The 27859-nt window shown below is 36.0% G+C and overlaps 1 protein-coding gene across 2 annotated transcripts in view; it reads right to left on the bottom strand.

The window, feature by feature from the left end:
• Positions 1 to 27859, bottom strand: part of CNTNAP2 (contactin associated protein 2) — a 1137498-nt gene that overhangs the window by 804813 nt on the left and 304826 nt on the right. For both annotated transcript variants that reach the window (XM_035319470.1, XM_035319471.1), the window contains exon 2: positions 11267 to 11377. In XM_035319470.1, the coding sequence (XP_035175361.1) occupies positions 11267 to 11377 (111 nt within the window). The remainder of the gene's footprint in view (positions 1 to 11266; positions 11378 to 27859) is intronic.

Raw genomic sequence — 27859 nt, forward strand, 5'->3', positions numbered from 1 at the left:
GTAAACATAAATGAGCCTAGGATAACTGACCTATCAGTTTCTGCTACTCCTGCATGTACTGGATCTGTCAAAAGAGGTTGGCCAGTTTTCCTATGTTGAGGTTTGTTTATTTATTTATTTATTATCACGCATATTCCCATTGGTCTGTGCAAATGCAGTAGCTCCATTGTCTGAGGAAGTATGAAATTTTCTAATTTGTTTGTTAAATGTGGCAACTAATGTGTAGGCTAGTTCTCTGTGAGGTGTTGTATTGAGGAGACATTGAGCAGAACTCCCATGCACCATTACTGTGCATTTTTCAGTCAAAGCCTGATTCTTTATGTTAACTTTAAAGCACAATTATGAAGTGTGACAGTTGCCACTTTTTAAACAGCATAAAATTCCACTGCTTATTTTAAGAATTGAAATTAAACAGCAGAGGTAATGTCTTCAATCCTGATGACTATGTATTTTAGTGCAAATTACTGAGTTTCAAGGACTGATCTTCTTTAGTGAAAATTTGTCTTTATGTAGGCAAAAGTCTGCCATTGGGAATACTCCTTGCGCTTTACCATCTCCATGTCACTTCCATGTACAGGTGTTATTTCTGTGAATGTAAACTTGATGAATTCTTTTGAAACAAGTACAGAATAAAAACAATACAAGATAAATGGCATTTAGAAAGAGTATGGTAACTTTTAACACATCTTATGACTCACATACATGTGAAATTAAAACAGCTGATTACAAATGGTAAGAAAGACCAGATATACTATACTGCCCGAAGCTCAAGTATAAATGGTTTAATCATCCAGTTTTTGTGACCATTAGCTCCTGCTCAAATGTAAATAAAGATATAAGTATTCTGATCTGAATCAGATCTGTCTTTTCAAGATAGCATAGGGATGAAGCCAATAAGAACAGGAACAAATTTATTAGCTATTTACAGGTTAATGTCCTGGTGTAGAATCCTTTACATGCAACTGAGTTTTTAGGATAGCTGACGGGGGATTTGACTACAAGGGGGATAAACAGCCATTGCTGTAATGGTCCCTGGAGGATATGGGAAAAGTATATCTGTGATAAAAGGATCCAGCCAGGCTGTCTGTGAGACTGCCAGCAGCGTAGACACTTTTCTGCCAGAGTCAGCAGTTCATTAGCTTCAGAAGGTACTAATGAACTAAGTCGAGATTTGCCTGAAATAAGCTAGCTGCTCAGCAGAGCCCAGGCTGATTTGCTGTCCCCAGCTGTCTGTGGCCCTAGACAGTTGTCCATTTTGCTTATAGCTCCAGCTGGTCTTGGAACTGCTGCCTCTGCAAATAATTGTTGTGGAAGATATTTCTCACACAAAGCTGAAGACAGAGCTCAGCACTGCTATTCTTTTTTCCTCTTTCTCCCTATCTAGGCACGTATCTAATAAGCTAATTATGTATTCTGAACTCCTTAATTAAAAAATAGTTATAAAATGGAAAAATATCCATGCTTTCTGTTTTGATTGGGTTATTGAAAATTAACATAAATTACTGACAATTCATCCAATTTTTTGAGCTTTAATTTCCACAGACTTTGCTACTTTAACTGTATTTTGAAAGAAAATGATTATTTTCATTTTTAAATGTGACCACTAAGTCATTAGGGAACAAATGCCTTTCCTACAAAACTTTCTAGTTCAAAAAGAACTCATAAACAAGGAGCTGAGCCTGAATTATTTATGTATTAAGAAAAAGAAAGGAAAAAATAAAAAGAAAAAAGACAACCAGAGGTAGAAGTTAATGTTATACTTAGTTAAAATGCTATACATAGCTTTGGCAAACCATATTTCATTGTACAAACTGTGTTTATCTAAAGCATGTATTTACAGAAAGGGAAATATATATAGTTTTTAAATTTAAAGGCAAATATGTTTCAATTATTTATAAATTTTTAGTCAGGAAGAGCTTTATTATAGAGAGACAAAAGCTAGGTGGATGATACTACTGCTTTTCTCATTGTTATTATCAAGCTGTTATGCTACCCTAAGTGCTTACTTCTTTGAGAAAGACAGCGTTCAGTAATCTGGACAGTGAATTTACAAACTACTGGCAACCCTATACTGACTTATTCTGAGACGTTTCTAATCAAAATGTAATGAGTTTTGTTGCCTAAAGACATTCATAGTGTGCTGTAAGGACTTGTCTACATCAGGAGATTGAAGTATTTAAAGTAAGGATTTACAGTGGACTAATTACTGCATACTAGCTCCCCTCTCTGGACAATGTTAACTCAGACTGTGCACCCTCTTACTTGGGGATTGACACCCAAACTAAATTCCTGTTAAGTACCATGAACAGACAAGACCAAAGAACTCACTGAATCCCAGCTGATACAAAACCATGCCTTTGTCAAAAGGAAAACTACATAAAATACTTTCTGTATCCCATTACAGAAAAATAAAAAGGGTTTTGAGAAGTAGTGATGCTTACAATCTTGCAGTTTTAATAGCCATACTAGAAAGAGCTTAGGCCAGGTACCCCCAGATTTCTTCTAAGGTGAGACTCTCACAAGCAACGTTTTAATGTCAATAGTCAGAGCTGTTGCAGAATGAATCTCATTGACTTACTGAGAATGAATTGAGGAATAAAAGAGTCATATCCCATTATAGATAAGTTCTTGCATCTTCTACACAGAAGACAAAATTTAATGCTCCACTGAGAAAAATATACTGTCTCAATTACACCTATGCCAACACTTAAAATTTCTGATGCTTGTTTTATAGATACATCAATAATCCCGATAACAGGTCAAGGTCAGCACCATGATTAAAAAGCAACATGTAAGCCTAGACAGGAGTTATATATAGTCATGATAAAAGGTCTGCTTTTTGAACATCAGCTGTCCTACAGAAATTTCCTCCATATTACATTATCAATTTTGTTGGCAGCTTTGCATTTCTGGCTAATACTGGACTTGAAAGAGAGCCTAGGATGCCAAATTTCTTCATCTTTATTCTGCTGTGCAAAAGATAATTTCCATACATCCTAAGATTCATTATGACCTTCATACTTTTACCGTCTACTGGGATTATTGCTGAAGTTCTGAGACTGCTCAGTTTCAAGCAGCTTGCAATGATATTATATAACACTACATTATGTTGAAATAATGCAGAATTTCTTCCCTAAATTAAAATGGTATGAGGTGGATGATGGGCAGCATTAATTTCTGTACCAGTGATAAGTGTAAGGTCCAATAGCTTGGGAACCATTAAAAGGAAAATTGATAATGCATTATATCAGATGTGTGCTAAGAATCCTTCTTATGATGTGATGCAGTCCATTGATTCTATTGATGGCAGGTCATAAGATGTTAGACTTTGTAACCTTGATATCACATATATACCAGCTACTGTAGATTGATTTTTCAAAAGCTCTGGAATGAGCTAATTGAAAACTCTGCTTTCCTGTGATGCCATTTTAGTTAGGAAGGTGTTAGTAATACGTACTACTTTTGAAGAAGAATAGGTAGGACATAAAATGAAAGAAAGCCTGAAACCTTTTAAATGTAGTCTATTAACTAGATTTCAATTAAAATGTGCTATAGTGAGATTTATAACTTAATGGCATATATTAATGTGAATGACTTCTGTCAGTCATTTTGAAAAGGAAAATGTAATTTTTTTTGCAAAGGTAACGTATTTTTATTTTTCTCCAAATATTACATTGGATCATTTAATACGTTAAGAAATGTTTACATAGGTATAGCTAATGAGCTGATTACTGAGAGAATATTCAAAATATTTATATGAAGCATGTCCAAAATAAAAAGTATTAGAATTTTAAGTATTCCAAGCTTTTGCTTGCAAGACTAACTAAAGTCAGAAGTCATCATGCTCTACCTTCCCCAAACCTACTTTCACTATGCATTTATCACATCTTTCCAGTCCCCACCTAAGTTCTGCAACATCTAAAGTTTCAAAGTTTCTTTTCCGCCTTTTCTGCAGGCCTGACAGGGATCACAGCAATTGCTGCACCCTACATTAACTGCAGTGAGGCACACTGATGAGAAACAGTATTGCAGAGGAACCACTGTCCTTTGCTCACAAAGACAAAAAGACAGAATAGTTTACAGCTCCTGTGGCCTTCTTGTTCTTTCCACAATAATGAAAGCATTTTTCAAAAGCTGCTATAACTGAAAGCACTCAGAAAGCAGAAGAGGGGAGGCCACCCATTACATGGTCACAGAGTGGTTGAGGTTGGAAGGGACTTCTGGAAATCATCTAGTCCAACCCCCCTGCCAAGCAGGGTCACCTGTGCACCCTGCACAGGATCGCATTAAGGCAGATTTTGAATGTCTCCAGAGAAGGAGACTCAACAGCCTCTCTGGGCAACCTGTTTCAATGCTCTGTCACCCTTACACTAAATAAGTTTTTTCCTTGTATTCTTGTGTTTCAATTTGTGCTTTTTGCCTCTTATCCCATCACTGGGCACCACTGAAAAGAGTCTGGCTCCATCATATGGACACTCTCCCTTCAGGTATTTGATAAGATTGATAAGATTCCCTCTGTCTTCTCTTCTCCAGGATAAACAGGTCCAGTTCTCTCAGCCTTTCCTCATATGAGAGATGCTCTAATCATCTTTGTAGCCTTCTGCTGGACTGTCTCCAGCAGTTCCATGTCTCTCTTGTACTGGGGATCCCAGAACTGGACACAGTACTCCAGATGTGACCTCATTAGGGTTTAGTAGAGAGGGAGAATAACCTCCCTTGATCTGCTCTCAACACTTTCCCCAATGCACCGCTGACTCGAGATGCATTTTGCTGACTATCCTATCTCTATAGCACTCCCTTTACCCCATCTTTCCTACTTTAAAGCTCTCCTTATCAGTTGGGGTGTTTTGGGGATAGATAAAAGAGACAGCTTTGCCAACATGCATTGTGACACCGGGCTTCTGATTTTCTGATGTGGAAACATAGGATCAGAATTGTAACAATTGCATAAATCAAAGACTCTTACTGACATACACACTGGAACCTCAAAATTATATGCATTTTGGGTATGAGTTTGCAGAAGAGTGACAGACCTGCAGGTAACCACTGAATATTTATTTCTGCAATCAGTTTTTTTTTTTTTCCTCTAATAGAAACTTTTTTTTTTAAAAAAAAAAAAAAAGTTTATGATATTTCTCTTTGTTTACACTAATAAGAAATAAGGATTAGAGGAGATACAAGGGCACTGCCTAAACAGATTGGGTAAGAGATTAATTTTTCTAATCATGTCATACTTTGTCCATCCAATCTTTATTTCCTTTTAACAAAGTATATGTACTAATCCATAAGTCAATGAAGACTTACAGCACTGTGGAAACAGTAGACAGCTGTGAAAAATGTGAAACATTCTGATATACTAACAAAAACAATATACCTAAAACATCCATCCTGGAGTTTCCAGATCAATATCATGAAGTTTTAGTTCTGTTTGCCCAGATCACTAGTTATGGGATTTGTGAAGAAAGACATAACAAACATTAAAAGGAAATTCGTTGATGTTTCTAATTTTGAAACCTCCTAAAGATTCATGAAAATATTAAGCTTTTTGTTGCATATTCTTCCATTTGCAACATTTATAGAAGAACTAGAACAACTGCAGTCACAACTGCAACCTTCTTAATAATATGATGTAACTGTGCAGCAAATCAGTGTCTTAATAGAATAAAATATACTATGTATTCTACTGAAATGTTTTGCCTGTCTAGAATAAAATGACATGAAAACAGCAAAGAAAATTATAATTGGGTTGGAGACTAGAACTTTCAAATGCATATTTCCTTAATTTAAAGAGTTTGGGACTAGAGGAGGTGGGGAGTTCTTTCCATTTAATGACTTGAGCACAGTGTGGTTTAAATAGCACATTTGATTTGGGAAGCTATTAGGTGGTAATGACTCTTTGGAGAAAAAAAAAAAAAAAAAAAAAAAAAAAGGATTCTCTTATTACTGGTTTGATTAGGAATATCTGCATTTCCATGATGTTAGAAAATAGTTCAGCATTAAAACTGAACTATTTTCCATCATTTGTAGAAGCAGAAGCATAAACACAGTGAAGGCAGATTTCCCATGCTAAACACATTCATGAGTTCTGCAGTAATTGTACTGGCACCAGAATAAGGAAAGTAAAACTGGGTGATGTTCATATAGAAGCTTCAGTTTCAAAAAGTATTTATGCTAGACTTCATAGGTATTAAGAAATGGATGACAACAGTCTCATGACACTACTATTTAAGCAAAGAGATGCAAGAAAACTAAATTTCAAGTGACCTTTCAGTAAAGGAAATTAAGCAAATATTTGATTAATGATACTATTGTAGACCCATATTTCTAAAAAAAAATATCATTACAAGAAACTGCACTGAAGGGATTATAAGTGTAACAAAGGAGAGGGTAAATTAATTAAAGGAAAAAATAAATTTCAAATGCCTGATTTGCCTTTCACTTGTGATAGAATAAAAGTCTAGTAAACTAAAAGGAGAAATAGTCATGCAAAATAAACAGGACAATCTTGCCTAGCAGGGTGATATGAAATTTTATGTTTTTAAAGTTATCCTAATAACCAACTTTTTTCTGTTTTCAAACAGGTAATAGCATGGAACATAACATAACTGTGATCAGATACAGAGAGAGATTAAACCTAAATGATAAGCACTGTTTTAGGATTAAACTGTTCCTTAGCTTCTTTCATCTGGACAATAAACAGTTGAAAACAAAAATTAAAGACCAAACAACCATCAAAACTCATGTTCAGATATACTGCAACAGAAAGGCTGAGATTTACTAAAAAGTACACAACAAAACTTACCAAAACCCTGAAACTGAACTGCTCTCTTCTCAAACCAGCATGAAATTACACCTATTATCATTCAGAAGTCTTCTTCTAAATTTCTGAAACAATAAACAATTTCATCTACTCGTCTGCAGGCCTAAACCCAAAGAAATTGCCAATACTACTGACAGGCCACAGGCTCTGTATTAACTCTGCAAAGGTACATGACTAGAGCTTGTCAGTCATATTTTCCCTAAGCTTGTCTTTGGCTTCTGTTTAGGTCATTTAGTTGTAATAGCAATTCTCTAACAAACAGGTAACACAATCTACTCTGTTTTACCTTTAACTCAGATTTATGATTGCATAGGTTAATGACTATTGGCATAACAATTCTTATATACTCCTGTACCTAAAGTGGATAGTTCTCACAGAACAAACTTCCTGTAGAATACAAATGTACTGTAGAGGACTACAATCATGGGATAACAGCAAAATTGAAAGTACAGGCAGAGGGTGATACCAGAAGGAGCTGGGCTCTAAGCAACTCAACAGGTCACTTCTGGTAAACAAAAGAAAGCAACTCTGGGAGCTGGGTAAGGCCAGAGTTGGGGAACAAAGACCAAGAGAAAAAAAATAAAATAATAAAAGAACAGGAATCCTACTGTACTGGGTTTATGTGGCAAGGTTTTGGTAGCAGAGGGTCATAGGGGTGGCTTCTGTGAGAAGGATCTAGAAGCTGCCCCATGTTTGGTAAGTGTCCCACTGCTGACCAGAGCTGAGACAATAAGTGATGTTGTTTTGCACCTCTGTGAGAGCATATTTAAGACAGGAAAAAAAAAAAAAAAAAAACACGCTGCATCACACAGCAGCTGGGAGAGTGAGAGGAGTGAGGAACAACCTTGCAGGTGCCAAGGTCAGTGAAGAAGGAGGGGGAGAGGTGCTACAGGTGCCGGAGCAGAAGTCCCATGCGGCCTGTGGTGAGGACCATGGTGAAGCAGGCTGTCCTCCTGCAGCCCATGGAGTACCACGGTGGAGCAGGGTTCCACGCTGCAGCCCGTGGAGGAGACCACGGTGGAGCAGGCGACGGAGACTGCAGCTTGTGGAAGACCCCCCGTGCCAGAGCAGATTCTGGACCGGACCTGCAGCCCGTGGAGAGGAGACCACGCAGGAGCAGGTGACCTGGCAGGAGCTGCTGCCTGTGGGGGACACCGGTTGGAGCAGTTTGCTCCTGAGGGATGGACCCCATGGTACGGACCCATATCTGGAGCAGTTCTTGAAGAGCTGCTGCCTGTGGGAAGCCCACGCCGGATCAGTTCAGCAAGGACTGCATCCCGTGGGAGAGACCCCACAGCACAGGGAACAAGAGTGACCGAGAAGGAGTGGCGGAGAAGAAGCGCTATAGACTGACCATAACCCCCATTCCCCTGTTCCTCTGCACCGCTCGGGGGGAGGAGGTGGAAGAGGGTGGATTGGGGGGAAGGTGCTTTTAGTTTCTTTCCTTTGTTTCTCGCTTCTCTAGCTCATTAGTAATAGGCAATAAATCTTACTATCTCCCTATGCTGAGTCTGTTTTGCCTGTCACAATAATTACTGTGCAATCTCCCTGTCTTTTCTCAACCCTTGAGCCCTTTCCGTCATATTTTTTCCCCATTCCTCTTTGAGGAGGGGGAGTGAGAGAGCAGTTGTGGTGGACCTCGGCTGCCCACCCGAGTAAAACCACCACACCTACACAGGCAAAACACACACATATAGCCATATGGAATTGCAGATAAATAAACAAAGATCAATATCAGGGTTCTGAAGGCAACAATAGGCTACAACTGATTTTCCAAGTCCCTCTGAGGACCCACTCCCACTGCCCCATTTCAATTCTTGCTTTTACCCCTCACCCCCACGATGTATACCTAGCTTTATCTGCTGCTCTGCCCCACTGGTGAGCTTTATGGTTCAGTTCAGACTTGGTTTATCCCCTCCCTTTTGATGACCTGCACACAATCAGAAGTACTTGCTGGTGCCACTGGCATTGCCTACCCTGTTAAGGGATGGGGAGCAGTGCAGCATCAGACAGGGCACTGCCTGCCCCAGGATCACTGATGGCTTGGCCACCATTATGGCACAGATCCCCTCTCCCTGTTCCCTGAAAATCAATGTGTGTGTTGGTGTACTGGGTCTGGCTGGGATGTTAACTTTCCCTGCAGCAGCCCATACAGTGCTGCGCTCTGCACTTGTAGCTAGAACAGCAGTGGTATCACACCAGTGTTGCGTCTTCTGTTGAGAAGTGCTGGCACAGCATCAGGACTCTCTCTAGCCCTCCTAGGGGGTGGACAAAAAAGTGAGAAAGAAACATCCCCAGGGCAGCTGACCTAAACCAACCAAAGGGATATTCCATACCATATGATGTCACACTCAGCAATAAAAGGTGGAAAAAGGAAGAAGAGGGGAGGGGTGGGCTCTCATTGCAAAAACGTCTGTCCTCCTCCTGAACACCGGCTACGTGCATTGAGGCCCTGCTTCAGGGACGTGGTCAAGCATCGCTCATTTGTGGGAAGTAGAGAGCAATTTATTTCCTCTGCACTTCCACATAGCCTTTTACTTGTTTTGTTTTGTTATTCCCTTCCCCCCTCCCTCTTCCCCTTTCCCTTTTTTCCCTTTAGTTGTTTTCCCTTTAATTGTTTAATTAATAATAATAATTCCTTAATATTTTTTTTCTGTTTAATTAAATTATCCTTACTTCAACCTGTGAGTTGTTCTTTCCTTTACTTCTTCCCCTCCTCATTTGAGGAGGGGGAGTGAGATAGCGGTTGTGGTGTTCAGCTGCCTAGCATGGTAAAACCACCACAGTTGGAAAATACATACTAGTAACCTCAAGCAGATCCTGCCATAACAATATTGTCATTGATAACACTGTCCTGTTCCCAGTGAAGAGCTTGGGATACTGACAATGGGTTAAGGGGAGTGTAACATCAGGGAAAAGGACAAGGAAAGGGAAGTGTGCTGTTTCCCACAAAGGGAAGTGAATCTGTTTTACTATTGGAGTATCTTTTTATTTTCTTTCTTTTTCTGTAATAAAAATCTAGACCAACAATTATTCTTTGATAAAGATTTCAATTAGGCTAACAGTAAATTTGTAGCTTTGCCCATAAGTTTTTTTGTTTTGTTTTATTTTGTTTTGGCTCAGAAACTGCACAAACCATAGTACAAAAAAAAGTAGTAGAAACATGGGCAGCCTAGACTATAATCTGAATGGAACATATTATGCCTTTAACTTCTAGAGTGTTCCACCCATTGAAAGTATTTCAGATTTTATTTACAAACACACAAAGAAAAAGACTATTTTATTTTAATGGTTTCTGCTTTGTTTGGTTGGTTGGTTTTGAGAAGACAGAATATAGTACCTAGGCAACAAAATTCTTGAAGGAGCAGGAATACTAAAGGAGTAGTGCAAACAAACCAACCTTCAACAAGGCTGGTGTTTTGCTGTTATTTTAGACCATCATGATTTAGAAGACTGAGGCCCTATAACGACCTGGTCTCTCTTCTTCCTCCCTAGAGTGAAAGGATTTCTTAGCTCTAAGTTCACAAAGTTCACAAAGTCAATTCATTATGCCCCTGACATGCATCCGGGGGCGGGGGGAAATAAAATTTTGGTATTGATTCAAAAGCTAATTCCCCAAGAATCTGTGAAATTTTAGATTTTAGGACTTTTAGATTTATGTTATTAAAATAATAATAATAATATTCAGAATACTATTTTCTGTTAATCTAACCTTAATGTTTAAAAAGTTAATGTTTAAAAGTTTTCATTCCTGTGAAAATAATTTAGAGTTTTATATAAATATAGCATATACACAGATATCTAGAAATGTCAATGAAAGCTATGAAAATTTATGTGAGTGAAAGTAAAGACTTGCATTCAGACCTTAGATATAAATAAATTTGCTCAGATAAAGGGATATAATTAGATCAGGTTGAGCATCATACTTATACATCTCTTCTTCCAGCTACCATATTTGAGGTGGCTTTATTACTTCTAAATACCTCATTGTGTTACAGAAATACATGGAAAGGCTAAAGCTCCTAGTAGTAATACTACAAAAAGCTGAATTTTTCCACATTGCCAAATGCAAACTGAGGCTTAAATTTTGCTCCAAGATCCATGACCTTGCAAATGTTCATTTACCCTATGAACACAGGTATGCCCTTTTAGCTGAAGTCAATTATTCAGCCGTATCGTGTGACTACATCAACATTAGGACTTTGGCCCACGCTGATACATTATCAGCAATGTGTTTCTCCCTGTGGTGCAATAGTGTGCAATTACTGTCACATAGAATGAAAAAGAAATTCATTCTGTTTACAAAAAAAAAGAGTCAGAGAGCTAAAATTTTGTTGAAACAAACATTAGCACTAATATTCTACATAAAAAGCATTTTCGTATTGAAAATATCATCCATTGCTTTTTCTAAAAATATGTGAACATAAGGTAGATAGTGCCCCTTACCTCCTCTTTTGTTTAACTTGGCATATCCTGGCACATAGCTGCTTGTCATAAATGATGAACTGCTGAAGGAGGAGTGGGGTAACGCTGAGACCAGAGCTTCATCACATTTTTCTGAAACACAAGAAGACAGATTAACTTTATTCCATTAATTATTCATACAAATTAAGGGGCAATGTACCCTTTATGTTTAGTTTGGGTAATAACACAGTCTTGTCACTTGTGTACATGCAGAATGCATATGGATACATCCCAACATTTCAGTAAAAATAAAAATAAACCCAAAGAGAAAATAAAGACTTCAACAAAGTTGAAGCAATGTTGATGCTTAACCATGGGTGACCACTCTCCTTTAGGTTAATACAAACAAACAAAAAAGCCTGCCCTGATATATCTGGAAAGTTTTTGATGATATGTAAACAGTGATAAAGAAAATTATTATAATGAAAGCTTTGTAAGTAGATAAGAGATAAACTCTCAGTTCCATAATTGAGAGGCTGATAACCTGATATTTTAATAAAGAAAATAAATTAGGGCACATGAATAAATGCCTATGAATTATCACATATTACAGATTTACTCAGAAAAATAGTTAGAGAAATAATATTTTTTTTCTTAATATAATCTCCATAATCCATTTGAGCACTTCACTTATATTTTACTTAGTATGAAGATTAATTTAGAATTAGCATCTAAGATGGAGGAAAACCAAAATCAGAATCTTTGACTTTCTAATAAAGAAAAAAAGTTTAGTACAAATCTCCTGTTGTTGTATGAAATTATATGAATTAGAATGGAGCAAACTGGTTTTGATTTTCCAAATGCTTAGATCAGTCAATGTACTGCTTTTTATTCTATTTTTTCCTCAGTTACTTCAACGGATGTGTGAAATACATAGGTTAAATTACTCATTTACATTTCAGGTACAACCTACCACACAAGCAAAAAACATAAGTTCCACCAATCAACATGATTAACCTTTTTAAACACACACACTGCAACATAAGCTCTGCTATAAATGGAAACATCCTCAACTTACATATGTATCTAGAAAGCTGTAGAGCATTCCTGGTAGGCAGCATAATCAATACTCAGCCACACCAGATTTTGGTAAAATTAGAAAACTGTGATCTGGCAGACTGGATCACATGTGGAGACAGAATTAATGTTATTCTCGAAAGAGGAACTTTTAAGTGCAAAAAAGGATGGCTGTGAGTGAATCAAGTCACCTGTAATGCAGCTCTCCTAAAATTTCAAGTTTCATGTAATGAAAAATAAAATTACTTATACAGCAATAGAAACTGAAGCACAGAAATACAAAACATCAGTTCATGAATCAGTACTCTGACATTTAATAAAATAAATACAATTTTATTTTTATTTTTTCCATAAATCTCTACAAGTGTTTTTTTGTTTGTTTGTTTTTCAGAAGAAAACAAAATTCATACCAGCATAAAGGTATAGGCAAGCGTAAAGTGCAATTGCTTTACACTGAATTAAAGGACAGTTCTGAAGACTTTAAAATTCACTACTGTGCTATTAAATGATGGAATTCTGACAAGGGTAGAAAAATGTTCTTAAGTATAATTGTTTATACCACAAGACAGAAGTATTGATTACACTTCCCTTTTCTTCCCCTGCTTTGGCTCCAGCCACAAAGCATATTTTCACTCAGATCTGCAGCTGGAGAGGCTACAGTGCCTTGTGGTAACATCATGAAACCCAAGCATCTGTGTTCCCAACTAGTGGGGACACACATGACCTCAGTAGCAGCAAGGGAAGACATCAAAAAAGGTTCTATATGTTAAGATCCTGCTGCTATTATTTCAAAGTAGTATATTACAGCGTAAGAACAAAAATGAGCAGCAAATTGAAGAACTCATTAGAAATTTTGTTGTAAACATCATGATCACAAAAAGAGTTACTTGAAAAAAAAAATATTTTATAATGTATTTCTTTATCTATAATGCATTTTCGTTATCCATAAAAATAGGTTTTCAGCTTAAAGATTGCTAGAAAATTGCTCTCTCTGACATTTAATTAGTAGTGTTACCTAGCTAAGGATTTGAAGGCATTCTTAGTTAATTCTGTTAAGTAACCATTTAAAAACAGAAGGACATATAGTAAGAAATATTTTAAAATATACAACAAAATGTCTTTACAGCATTTTTCTGTGCTTATCTTACATACTATTTACTGTTAAGGAAAAATATCTTTTCATTAATATTGAGAGCTAGAGCTGAATATGTTTCATTTTCACTTTCTTGTTTCCCCTCCCCCCATATTTCTTCACCACTATTTTAAAATTCTGTTATAAAGAAATATGAAATGATACAGCTACTTACACTGAAGAATGGGACTTACAAACTAAATAAACCCCAATAAACTCCTATATGTATATACATAACACAAATACATATAGAAGCACATATATGCATATACATAATGCATACATATAAAGTATCATTTTTTCATACATTCTTAATTATGACGTAGGAAGGGCTCCTTAGTAGTCAGCCTACCTTATGGAATTCCAAGAAAGAGGCACAGGACTTTATCAAATGCACTATAACAATGCCAAAGGACTGGAAGTACACAACTACAAAAGCTAATATAGCATCTGATCCTACATTCTTACATATTCATAAAATCCATTACACGACATCTATATTTAAGAGGATTCTTAGTATATTTTTAAAATAAAATTCATAGGTTTATTTGATTCCTCCCCCCCCTGTAATTTCATATTGAGGAGTTGGGGTAGAGAGGAAATTTCCAGCTTCCAGAAGAATATTAGGAATACAAAGTTGTAGCTAAAATAAAAAAAAATAAATAAATGATAGATTACTGAATATAGTAGGGGGCTATTGGTCATGATATTTTAAAAATATTTGTGAAACCCAAGGTCTATCCTAAACCCCTTAAAAAATAAATATAAATAAATAAATAAATAAAACAACCATTTGAAAAAGGGATAAAGTATGACCAAAGTCTTAATTCCTGCACCAAAAATAAAACTGAATTTTAGACATGTTCAGAAACATGACAAATGAAAAAAACACCTCTCCAAACAGCAAAACCTCATCGGAACTTTTGTTCTTTTACTGATCCCAGAAACTATTGAGAAAATCTCCACCTTTTATTTCGATAGTGATTGTTGCTACTGTTGATGAAGCTACACAAAAAGAAATATGTATTCTTTTTGGAAATAGTACTAGCTTCTAAATCATCATTTGTACCCCTGTACTGCCTGCCTTCTTTTGTTGATTCATTAATCCATCCTCTTGGATTCAAAATAATAAAACAGACAAGGTTGATATAGTAAAAATTAAATAAATTTAAATAAAAATTAAATAAATAAATAAGACAGTATTACTGTATTTGTCATAAATAAATAAATAAATAAGACAGTATTACTGTATTTGTCAGTTGTTAATGTTGTCATGATTTTTACAGACAGTCATGACTGTGTTTCATTTGGTGCATATGCGTTTTAGAAGTATTGAATATGAATGCCTGCTTTCTTAGTTTGGTTCTTCATGCAGGGAGTGGAGGGGCAGGCACTGAGCTCTGCTCTCTGGGGACAGCGACAGAACCCAAGGGAACAGCATGGAGCTGGGACAGGGGAGGGTCAGGCTGGGTGTTAGGAAAAGGTTCTGCACCGAGATGGTAGTTGGGCACTGGGACAGGCTCTCCAGGGCAGTGGTCATGGCATTGGGCCTGACAGAGTTCAAGAAGCATTTGGGCAACGCTCTCAGACATATGGTCTGATTTTTTGAGTGGTCTGTTGGGGACCCAGGAGTTGGACTCAATGATCCTCATGGGTCCCTTCCAACATGGGATATTCTATGATTCTATGAATCTGTGTTTAAAGAAAAAACATAAACATTCCCCCAACCCTCCACCCCCCACCCCAAGTACACTTTTATGTTTGAAAATATAGGAAATTCACCATACATGGGTGTGAATTATAGGGAAGCATTATATTTAAAATGAATAGTCATGTTAAAAAAGATATTAAGTCTCTTCAATAACTCATGGCTCTAGGTCCAGTAGAACAAAAGTAAAAAGACTGCTTACACTAGCTAATATTTCTAGCTTTGTATGAAAGTTCCACTAAATATATTGCACTTTTAAACCTCTTTCACAACATGAAATGCTGTTATGCTACAGATTTAAGAGGAAAAAAAAATAAAATAAAATAATTGGGAAACTTTGGTTCTTCCAGCAGTTTCAGTTATTTCCCACAGAATCCAAATTTTTACTTACTAAAACAAGAATCATATATACCTTCCTGCTACTGAGATATAATAGCTTTCCCATATAAGTCAGTGTACTGTGCCCTGTTAATCAATTACAGAGCATACTCTCCTGCAGCATCATAGCAGCAAAGAAACAAACTCTCCTCCATAACATTTATCTCAGTGATATATTTACATTCAAGCTAACTTAGACCCATTTAAATGTTAACTGAAGCAAAACCACACTTCTACTCTACTCCTTTCTGTTCAGATAGAAAGAACCAATAGCTGTGACACAGCTACCATGATGTTTGCTACTCTGACTTTCCTATTGAGACAGAAATTGTAGTATGTTTCCATCACAAACAGGTTTCCTTGAGATTCAAATAATTGGATAGATCAACGGAAGAAAGGTTACATAAAATCAAAATCAAATACAAATGCAAAAAAAACTCTGCAAGCCACTAGCTCCATATTCATGAATGCCAAAAGACCAGGGGAGATACCAGGGAAACACCATGAGAGGATGACTATGTACTCTCCCTGTTCTTACATTCTTCCTTAAGCATCCACTCTTTGAAACACAATAGTAGGACAAATGGATCTTTAGGCCTACCAAGTGCAGCCTCTCATGTGTTCTGATGTTCACACTCAACAAAGTCTAGGATAGTCTAGCCATCATGCTAAGTAATTTATAAAAGGGCTGACGTCTATTTTGTCCGCAATTGTTTTCATTCCCACTTAGTTCATGAGCTACTTGGTAGCACAAAGAAAATGATATACACACATACGCATATTTATCAACTTTAGAGGTTGTTACAATATCAGTGACTTCAATGATTTTGGTGGGCAAAGCAGAGTAAGAAAACTCAGTGCTTCACAGAAGTCTGTTCAAATGCTTAGCATACTGATCAATAAACAGGCCACATCACAGTGGTCTGCTCAAGAAGATGAAAAAGAACCTGAAGTTTATCTGTATCTTCTGGACATTTATATTTAGCAGTGAGTTAGAATCCATAAGAATAACTATATGTTTGTAAGTGCTTGTAGGTGTAATACTGTTCCTATTTCTTACCATAGGTATTTTTTATTAATAGTTTGAAGTGGCATCTGCGGATCTCAGAAGCTCTTGCAAAGATTCTGTCAGCAAAGTAAGAATAACTAAGATGCACATAGATTTTCCAAAAGAGAAAAATATTTGGCTATTCATAAATAGCACCCATCAGAAATAATATATGGCAACATATTAAGAATGCTTCTGAAGAACAAAGGCTTTCCTATCATTATGGTTCACAGCATATTAAGTAACAGGCCTTAAAAAAAATAAAATCCACAAATTCACCCTTCTTCAAAATCTTCAGTCACAATTTCATATCAAATTATAAAGTTATGTTCCTGCAGGAAGGATACTAGCTTTAAGGCATAAACATGCCCATAATGACTTCCCTTAAAAAAAAAAAAAAGCACCATCTGGGTGTTCCAAAAGTGAAGAACTAAATAGCCGATCAATTTAGATTTAAATAAAAAAAAAAAAAAAAAAAAAAAAAGAAAATGAACACAATGGCAATATTGTGCTGAGTCCAAAATAGCTAAATAGCTAGCTGAATATGAAATAGATGAGTCAATTTGAAGTAGTGTTAAAAATGTCTGATACAAGAAATACGCAAAGCCACAGTTCTCTGACCAAAAAACAGTCTTAACCATTTCTCTTCTATACAACATGTTCACTGTACAAACAGAACATTTACAACACAAAGCCAAAAGTCTTAACTATTACCATTACATCTAACTCATTAATTACATAGAAATCCCTGCCAATGCAAGGGAGGGGGAAAAAACAAAAACAAACAAAAAACACACTTTAAGAGAACTTTTAATCCTTACTTGTAATGCAAAAGACTCTTGTTTTAAAATATGAATCCTAATGTAAATGTTGGGGACCAAGGGATATAATCAGATCATCTGAGTTTAATTTGTACTGTGTGTTAATGCTAGTTAGCCTAAACACATTTCTCTCCCCGTTTGAATATGTAGAGTGATCTCTCAATAGTGTGTTCAGGAAAAAGAAGAGGCCACCAAGCACTTGTGAAAAGCAGTCATGAGATTGCTAGGGCACTCTGGAAAGTGAATAAATAGATAGGGGAATTGGCATATCTTCAGTGACAACCAACAGTAATATTAATGCAGCTGTTCTGGATTGTGGTGTATTAGTATGCTGAGACAACCTTACTTTCCATATTGTATAGGCAGATTTATCATCTGAAATGAATATTAGAATCCACAATGTTTAATTCACAAGTCTGTGTCCCTCCAAATATAGGAATAAATAAGCATAAGCTGCTAGAATTTTTTATGCACTGTTTCAAATGAACTTCTGAAGTGATTATAACTTGAAAGCAAGAGATGTTATAAAGCAGCTGTTGGTAAATGGTAACCTCTTTAACAAAATCAATTGTATAAACTGCTGTTATTGAGGACAACCTTTCATTGGTTTAACTTGATTGGCGACAAGAAAAGCAACCTCAACCAAGTGTCACAGTCTGTTGCTCAGTAATGGTAAAGCTAACTCTACCTAAACCACAATGTGAGATGTGAAGAGTGCTGGAGAAGCCCTTTTCCTAGTCCTTGGAAGGACCAATAATGAAACAATGAAAACTGATGATAGTGACAATACCACTATGCAGGGTAAACCCTCATGTTCCACGTTTTGAAGTCAACAAGAAATCAGTGAACACCTTACCAAAGAAAACCATATTTTAAAGGGGAAATATATACCTGTCAGGTGTAGATGTAGCCTTTGGTACATTTGGCGTAGTTAAATAATCTTTTATATTTTGCTTGTTACCTTTTTTTTTTTTTTTTTTTTTTTTTTTTTTTTTAATGTGGGAATAGACCTTAAAGATCATGGGCAGGGATGTCACCCACTAGAACAAGTTGCCCAGGACCTTATGCAACCAGCCCTTAAACACCTCCAGGGATGGTGCATCCACAAGATAAAAAGCTAACTTTACTGCCCAGAAATTTGCTTGGGCCACTTTACTGACCAAATAGGGATGAGGATTGGTAGAGTGGAAGCTTCACTTTTGGCTCCCTTCTGTCTCACCAAGTTGGACTCCTTCTAAATCACACTTACATGGCAGTGTAACAAAACCTATAAACATTTTTTTTAATTGTTATTTTTTAAATACCTTAAGGTGCAACAGAACTGCACGTACAAACAGGGTAATACGCTATACACACAAGTTCATTTACCAGCTACCATTCCCGTTTGCATGTCAGAAAGTCAACGTGAGTCTTACATAAGTCTCATTTGCCTTCTTACTTTCTTTCTGTTGGACTCTGTGTATTATTTTCTCATTGTGCTCTGTGAGTATAGTGTGTTTTCTGTATTGCAGAAATCTTCAGATTCTGCACATGAATCTGCACAGGACAGTCTTGGCAGACTGCTAGGGAGCCACGTTTAAACTCAGTTTCACGAGCAAATGAGCCCAAGTATAACTGGATCTTTTCCGTAAATATCTCTGGAGTTCAGCTATAATCTAAATGATGAGAGGACCTAATATGGATTGCCTGGGATGTTTCACATTCGACTTCAAGCTACATACCATCAATAAAGATAACACGTTACTCAAAAGGGTGGCTGCTGAAGAGGAATAAAATATAGCAGCTATTTTCCCTCCTCTGTGGTGAAGCCATAAACTACATGAATTTAGTGGTCTCTACACAACACAATCTTTACTGCTCAAGGCTACTTATTCTGAGGCTTACTTCAAGAAATAACAAGAATACTCCCCTTTCCTCCCCATGCCTTTCTGTAGATCTCTGTAAAAAGGGAACAAGTCCCAGGTAATGTCTACTGTGGAGTCTATTTTGCTGACAGCAGAGAAAAGGAAGTCAGGCCTGTTTCTTTGTTCCACCTCTGCTTTTGGAATTACTCCTCAGGATGAGCCACCAGGGTCCCATTTCTAAAAAGGTATTCAGATGCTCAGAGACACAAACAATAAATGCTTTTCCAAAGTATCTCTTTAACTGATTTTTTTTTTTTTTTCCTGACACCTATTGACTAATTTAAGAGTAGACAAAGGCTTATTAATCTCAAAGGTCGTGGTATGGCTACATGTTTTGTCTCCTATAAAGTATGACCCCATTCCATTCAAGGGCCAGGTTACTAATAAATCAGAAAGCTTTCTTGTTTTGAGGGTTTATTAAACAAATATTTGTAAGTGCACATGGGAAATAATCAACATAGCAGTATTATAACAATAGCATACAGGTACAGTGTGACTACAACCAGACATTTCCAGCTGCACTGCCTTACCAAATGGCATACAACATGTTCCACAGCAATCTATACTCTCCATACTTCTATCTAACTTCTGAAATTGAGAAAAGATTTAAAGGAAATGTTATCAATTACTCTGACCTACAATTTAAACTGATAGAGTATAATATATAATTTGTAAAATATCTAAATATCTGAAATAACTAATTTGGAATATTTACACATACAGAGGCGTACAAAGCAGACTCTTGAAATTCAGATTAACATACATTTCAACATTTCACAAAAGAAAAATAGAAAAATTGTGTGCCCAAATTTTGTACTCTTTCATTTTTCAGGAATTTCCCCCCCTGCCAAAAAAAAAAAAAAAAAATCAATAAAGAATATAAAAGAAATATATTTTTTTTTTCTATAGGATTTTATATTTGGAAAGCCAAGTTAAATTCACAAATATTTTTTGCAAATTATCCAATCCTCAGATGCCTCTTCTGAGTTTTTAACCTTCTGACACCTAATATTCTTCCTCACTTTTTCATTATTGTAAATACCTGAAGGTTATGGAGAATGTTACAGCCAATAAAGTTCCTTCTCAGATATCTTTGCAGGTAGGTAGGATTTTTCCGTGACAGAGGTACTTATTTGAGTTAAGTTTGGAGAAGCCAGCCTTGGAGTAAGGTTTCAATAAAAGCTTAGAGAAGAACCCACAAGGCTGGAAGAAAGAAGAGATCTCTGAAAATCTTGATTTATCTTGTCAAGTCCCATTAGCTTAAAATACATTTTCAGATTACCTTGTCTGTGTTCTCACTCAGTCTACCTTACATGAACAAGCAGCATCTGTTTTTGTTTGTTTGTTTGTTTGTTTTTGGTGTGTCTGTTTGTTTTTCAAGACCTACAGATTGTGCATGAAGACTAATTCCCCGAATGACATCATATCCAATCAGTTTAACTTTTCATGACCACTTCAACTGGTTTCCATCTCTCAAATTAAGCTTTTACCTTTGAAGGGAACAAAACAAGTAAAAAACAAAACAGTATACCACAAGAGCAAAACAAAGATATTTTCAGCATTTTGTATAGAACCTACACCGTTGTAGACATCATACCATTTCACAAAATGAAATGATTGAATTTCATAAGAGATGATAAAATGCTTTTATCCACCCATTTGCAGATTGGTTAGGATGCTTGGCAGAATTCTCAAGTTAACTCAGAGCAAAAGCTTGAGATACCTCTCTGAATGCTTTTTATACTAGAAAGCTACCCATTCTCCATAACAGCTGTGAAGAAAACTCTGTTCCTACCAGGCAGACAAAATATTTAATACCATGAATATGAAACAACAAAAAACAACAAAGAAAATAATTATCAGGGTATGCAAAACACAGACAATGGTTTCTCAATTTGCACAGCCAAAAATAAATATTACTTGAGAAACGACGACGATTTTTTTTTTCCCCAGAGACATTATTAATATCATTTTTGTGCACTGTTTTTTACTTTCATTGTCACTTTAGAGAAAACAAATATATCATATTCATAAAGTATTTAGAGTACTCTTGTAGCCATGGGATAACCAGCACAACAAGCAAACTGCTTGTATTTCACCATCCTCCCCCCACCCCCACCCCCCCGAGTTTTCTAACAGAAGTAAAATTTAGGAATAAGGTTAATACTTAAACTGAATGATTTAATCTCATCAGAAGAAAATAGCAAGCATTCTTTAAATATCCATGTCAATTCTTTTTTTCTAACTGAGGAGAGCTAAATTCAGAACCATCAGTCAGAAAAATGAACTCAGTTTTTTCAATGCCAATTAGTTTATAATCCCATAAAATGTAGTGTGGACACAACATTTAGTTTATATGTACCCAGAATCCCGCTTTTTATTCTACATTTATTGGAGACAGTACAGCCTTAGCAGGGAAAAAAAAGTCTATCATTGTTTTCATTATTGTGAGGAGATACAAATTTAGAGTGTTGCAGGTCTTTCTAATTTTCTTAAAAGGGAATAAAATACCAATGAAAGGAAAGCCATGCCTTTACTAATCCTCAGCATGAACCCAAGAAACAGTATCAAGGAACTGTATAGTCAGGTGCTGGACTCCTCAATTTAAGCAACCACCTTTGGTGGGTGTGGGAGAAAAAAAAGGCTAGCTCAGTTTTTCACTTTATACAAAGTGCAGACCCCAATCTCTGCTAGGGTCATTATCTTCTTTAACATCATTATTAAAAATACAACTAATATATAATTTAACTTAATTTACTTTACCTGCTTCGTAATGGTTTGAAATACTAATTTGCTATTAAATACTTTTTTTCTTCATCACATCAGAATGATGCCACTAAGATGAGCATCCAGAGCATCACATTGTACTAAAGAAACTGGAATATAGAATATGATTTATTTATATTTTGTCCTGATAATTTAATACAGTCAAATGGTTTTAAAGGCTCATGTTAAAGAAAAAAAAAAACAAAACAAAAAAAAAAAAAAAAACAACTTATTTCTTAAATAAATAAATAAATTGATTTTTAAACTTTGTTTTAATTTTGTAGTATCATTTACATAATGAAGATATGGCTGGTTATGCCATATGCATGCATTCAGTAACGTCTCATTATAATGTCAGTATAAGCATTGCTTTCATACCCTCACATCCTCCTAATAGCTTTAGGCAAAAAGGACTGATATGTTGACACTAGTCTACACCATGCAACTGATTAAGGGCCAGTGCTTGTGCACTTGATCAGAAAAAAAAAAAAAAAAAAAAAAAATCTAAATTGTATAATAATGCAAATTTTATTCAGAAGAAGGAATTATGTTTTTTACTTCTTAATTATCTCATGGCCGTCCTTTTGGAAAATGACTTGTGGTATTCAACTAGAATCCAACTAGAGGCAGAATTTTACACATCAGGTTACCACGTTCTGTTTCTTATCGGTACTCATTCTTTCATTTTAAGAAAGAAAAAAGAAAAAAAAAGTTAAAGAGGTCTAACTCGTAAGATTTTCTGAAGAGGACATAAGGGAAAAAGTTGGCAAGCAATCATTCTGTACGGATGGTTGGGCTTTGTTTTTTTGCTTATAGGGTGGCATGCATACAATCCAAAAGACACAATGGCCTTTGATATTCCACAGAACACCTGAGGAAGTCATGGAGTAAAATAAAACATGAGGATAAACCAAAAAATCACAGAAGACACGAATATTTTGTTTCAGAGTACACTAAAGCCTCATCTTAGTTTAGACTTTCTGTTTGGATTTCTTCCCTTGAAGTATTTCTACTAACTGTGAGAAATGTGATGACTTTCTGCCCAAAGAAATTCACAGGAGATATACGAGAAAACAGGTACCTATAATACATAAAATATATTGTGATTAAATAAACATTGTGGTGTCTTTTTTCTCCCAAAGCAAAAAAAAACAACATATGTTTGTATTTTCCTGTATAAAACAAATTATGTCAATGTTTCAAAATGAGCTACTTAACTGAAAGACCATTAATGACCAGGTTATAGGATGCAAATCACAGGACATCCACTGTCTGTCATGATCAGTGTTGCTAATTCAGATCTTAACGGTAATGCAATACAGGTAGAGACCGAATTGGACCAATGGAAGGATGGTGAGGCAAATACTATTACTACCTTCACTCTTTGCATTGCCCTGTGCAAAATTCATCTCATTTTGGAAGGATCTGACAAAGCATCCTTAAGCAAGTTAGTATTGCTATTCCCCATGGAACAATTTATGCTTTATCCACATTCAGTCCATCACTGTGACAAAGATTCTTTGTTTTAAAAAGAAAGCAGAAGAAAACTTGAAGTAGGAAACCCAGTTACCCACTTCTGATCTTAATGGTGATCAAAACTGATTTTAAAAGGGCTTAACCAAGCATAGGGCTACTGCACCATTGATCCCTTTCTTTTGCTTTGGAGGCTAATTATAACAAATCATTTTATTTTATTTTATTTTTAAATAACAACAAATGTATTTACAATGGCACAAGTATTCATATTTCCTTTTTGTCTCATAGAATCATAGAATATCCTGAGTCAGAAAAGAACCATTCAGAAATGCTCATTAAACAGTATAGTAATGTAATTCATTGTTTTGAAAGCTGGATGGGAGAATGTTATGCATATAGGTTTGCAAGACAGGTTTTTACATAGGACATGCCACTGCGTTTCTCTCTCCAATTTAAATGATCACACCTGCTTTACTTTAACGTGCTATGGAAATCCAACCCAATGTGTTTTACAACAGCATTATTTGTCCAGCTTATTCTGCAGTTAACATGTCTTTTTTTGAATAAAAAATGTGTTGTCTTTTTTTTTTTTCTAATTATCAAATGCAAATGGTGTTGACTATAGCATTGTCTATTATGGCATCCTCATTATCATGCACATGTACTTCTGAGACATTTTTAAGGCCAAGAATACTTAGTAATTATGCTTGGTAAAACCTTATTATTACTAGACATTTAGCATGTCAGCCAAGGAAAACAGAACAGTTAAATTAGCATATCTGAAAAAAAATAAAAAATAAAAATAATAATAATAAAAAAAGGTGATTGCCCATTCTCTCCAATTTTAATCAGATATCTGAACACTAAGTTCCACAAATTACACATTTCTACCTTTTCTGGATCATGAGTTCCCATTATGTTTCAAGTGAAGGATGATTGTTGTAAATAGAAATGTATATAGAAATACATATGTAAATATAACAGTATGTTTGCATACATACATTGCATTCATACAGCAATGAAGAGTCATCTGTAAGACTTTCTAACTGTAATAAGTGCTGGTGGCCCTGGTAGCAGAAGGGGCCTGCTGGGCCGCTCTGTGAGGCTAGGCCAGGGCTGCTCCATGCTGGCTCCAGCGGCCCCACACAGGGCCCAGCTGAGCCCCTCAGCCACGCGTGGGCTCCTTGGGGAGAACAGAGCTCAGCAAGGGCCAAACGCTGCCCAACAGTGAGGAAACGAGTGTGAGAAGCAGCCCTGCAAGCAGCCAGGAGAGGAGGTGCTCCAGGTGCCCAGCAGAGCTTGCCATGGAGAGCCAACCCCTGGAGAGCCCAGGCTGGAGCAGGGGAGAGGTGTGAGGAGGAAGGGGCGGCACAGAGGAGCTGCTGGGGGTGACTGCAGATCCTGCTCTCCAGCCCCCTGCACTACTCAGGGAACTGGGGGAGGCAGGAGTGCAGTGGGGTGAGCCTGGGAAGCATGTGGGGTGGGGTGGAAGTATTCTTTTTTTTTTTTTTTTTTAATATATATATACACATTGTATATATATATATACATATATATATATAAATGTTTCCCTCTATCCAACTCAATTTGGGAATAAATCAAATTAATTTTCCCCAAGGTGAGTCTGTTTTGCCTGTAATGGTCATTACTAAGTGATCTGCTTGTGAACTTTTCAATCTTATTTTCTCCCCTGCCTTGTTGAGACTGCCTCAGCAAGTGAGCAGCTGGATAGGAGTCCAGCAGCCAGCCAAGGTCAGCACTGCACGGCACCTAACATTCAGATGTCAGAGAGCTGACTTTGCATTGGTTACCAAAGATACCACACAGGTTCATGACAATAATGCTGACTAAATGCTACAAAAACAAATGCAAAAACAAGTGTAAAAACAAATGCTTTTACAAATCTATTCAAATGCATCTACAGAACACTAAATTTATTTGTGGAATGAGTTCTCAGCATTTAAATTGCTTCTTCAGGTAGTGCTTTGTCTTCAGGATAACATTTGCGCCCAAATAGCTGTGAAGGTGAGTATGGATACTATCCCGAATTCATACTTTATTCTACATTTCAAGCAGACAGTTTGAATTGCCTCACTGGGATATATGCATCATCAACAATAATACACTTTCATCAAAGCACTATGAAGTATTTTTGAATCTGCATATTCAGTGGTGTGCTGGGAACTTTAAACACAGTATATTGCCAATCACCTTAAACACAGCAATTATGCTACTTTTTAATAAGACAGTCTCATATTTAGGTCTCCTTAGATTTGGATGTTTTCATCAAACCTGAAATAACCTGCACAATGCACTGAAACTTTGTCCATTTAAGGATGAGTAAATTACTTCACTACTACTTATCTAGAATGACTCTGGGTAAAGATTGCCAAAAAGCTTGAAGTGAAAAATGTATTTTTTTTTTTTCATTCAAATGCAAATGAAGGATATTCAGTCAGAATAAGGAAAATATGCTATTATATTATTTCTAAGATCATACTCCATATGCTACAGAGCCTTTCAAACTTTTTTTCTCCATCCCATTCCTAACCCATAACAGATTAATGAAGCCATAACAGATTAATCTGATCAAGTAAGTATAATTAAGATCTTTTGTTCCCCCAAAAAATGAAGTCAGATGTTCAAAACAAATATTTAGTATAAACATTAAAAAAAAAAAAAAGTCAAACCAATGTGTCATGGGCCACTGATTTTTCTCAATAAATTCTCCTTAAATAAAAGTAAAAATAATAATAAAAAAAGAATGTGTAGTTATTAATATCTTTTTTAAAAAGAAGTAAAACTTCTTACTTCTGTTCATTTCTTTATTGGCATTAATTTAATTAAGCCATTCTTAATTTCATTTACAAAATTAATTTCTATATTCAATGCAGTTTATCAGGACAGCAGGCTGAATGCGTAAAGAATTAATTTTGTCTCATAAATGAACAAGATCAGAGGAAAATAAAATGAATAACTAAGTGATCACAGTTAACCAAAAAGTTCCATTCTGCTTTCTTTTGAAGAATGATGGAATGTCATTTTATTGAATTCCATTATCCTAATGAAAAGATATTCTATGACTGAAGTTAGCCAAAAGGTCTGAGAACCAAATTTCAAAAATACTAGTAACAATATTTTTTGTCATCAAAATCTCAGATTTGTCTTCTCTCTATACAAAACAAGAAATGTTTTTTTTGGTGGACATCCTCTAAATTTGGTGCAACTGAGTGATTTCAGTGTTCTCTGCAGGTGTCTCTGTGCACTTTTGTTTAGGGAAAGGGTTAAAGCCATCAACCGTTGTTCATAAAATAATTTCAATATACATATATATGCAATGAAGTTTTGACTGCTCCGTCATTAAAGTGTTCAAGGTCAGGTAGGATGGGGCTTTGAGCAAATTGATCCAGAGAAAGATGTCCCTGCACAAGTGTGTGTGTGTGTGTGGTGTGTGTGTGTGTGGGGGGCCGCCCCCCCCCCCCTGTGGAGACACACACTAAATGATTTTTAAAGGGCTCTTCTAACCCAAACCATAATTTATTTTCTTTTGAATGATTGCACTGGCTGCATGCCATTTTACCTGAAAAAATTAGAGCTGGGGATTTCAATTTCAGCTGAATTAAATCAGTCTCCACTAATCAATTTTCATCTGTACACTGGTTGAGACAAAGATTTTTGCATTGAGATTTCAAGTTACATTAAAAGAGTATAAGAGACAGCCTAACTTTTATGCTGTCATTTTATAGAATGTTTACTCTGAACAGGTACCTCACAAAATGCACCTTCTGCTGAGTAATTAATTATACAGGGAAAATACTTGGAGATATTTTCTAGTTCTAGAAAATCCAGGTTGATTGCTGTCAGACTAAGTTTATGAATGGATGTGCTGCACATTCAGAAAACGCTGTCTCCCTGTAGCTATGTTGAACTTACAGACACGAAGAGCTTCAGTTCTGGCAGTGGTACCAAAGCATCATAATTGACTTCAGGGAGAGGCAGCAGTTTATCAAAGAAGTGTAATGAGAGCAGAATTGAGCCTAGTGCCAATATTACAGTTTTCAGTCATAATTACATAGCAATTAGCTCACTTTCCTTCTGCTTTTCAGTTCTGATCAGTCTTTATGATAGTTTGTTATATTTGCCCGTGGAAAATGACTTCTAAATGAGGGAAAATGGAAGACAGAACAAGTATAGGCAAGAAATAAATAAATAAACAAACAAACAAAAAAAAATAAGCATATATACTCAGAATAATACCATTAATATATTAATATAGCTGATATTTACTAAGCCCTGTGAAATGACTGCAACATTTCAGAACCACG

Source organism: Oxyura jamaicensis, chromosome 2 (genome assembly GCF_011077185.1).
Source record: "Oxyura jamaicensis isolate SHBP4307 breed ruddy duck chromosome 2, BPBGC_Ojam_1.0, whole genome shotgun sequence".
Classification (NCBI taxonomy): domain Eukaryota; kingdom Metazoa; phylum Chordata; class Aves; order Anseriformes; family Anatidae; genus Oxyura; species Oxyura jamaicensis.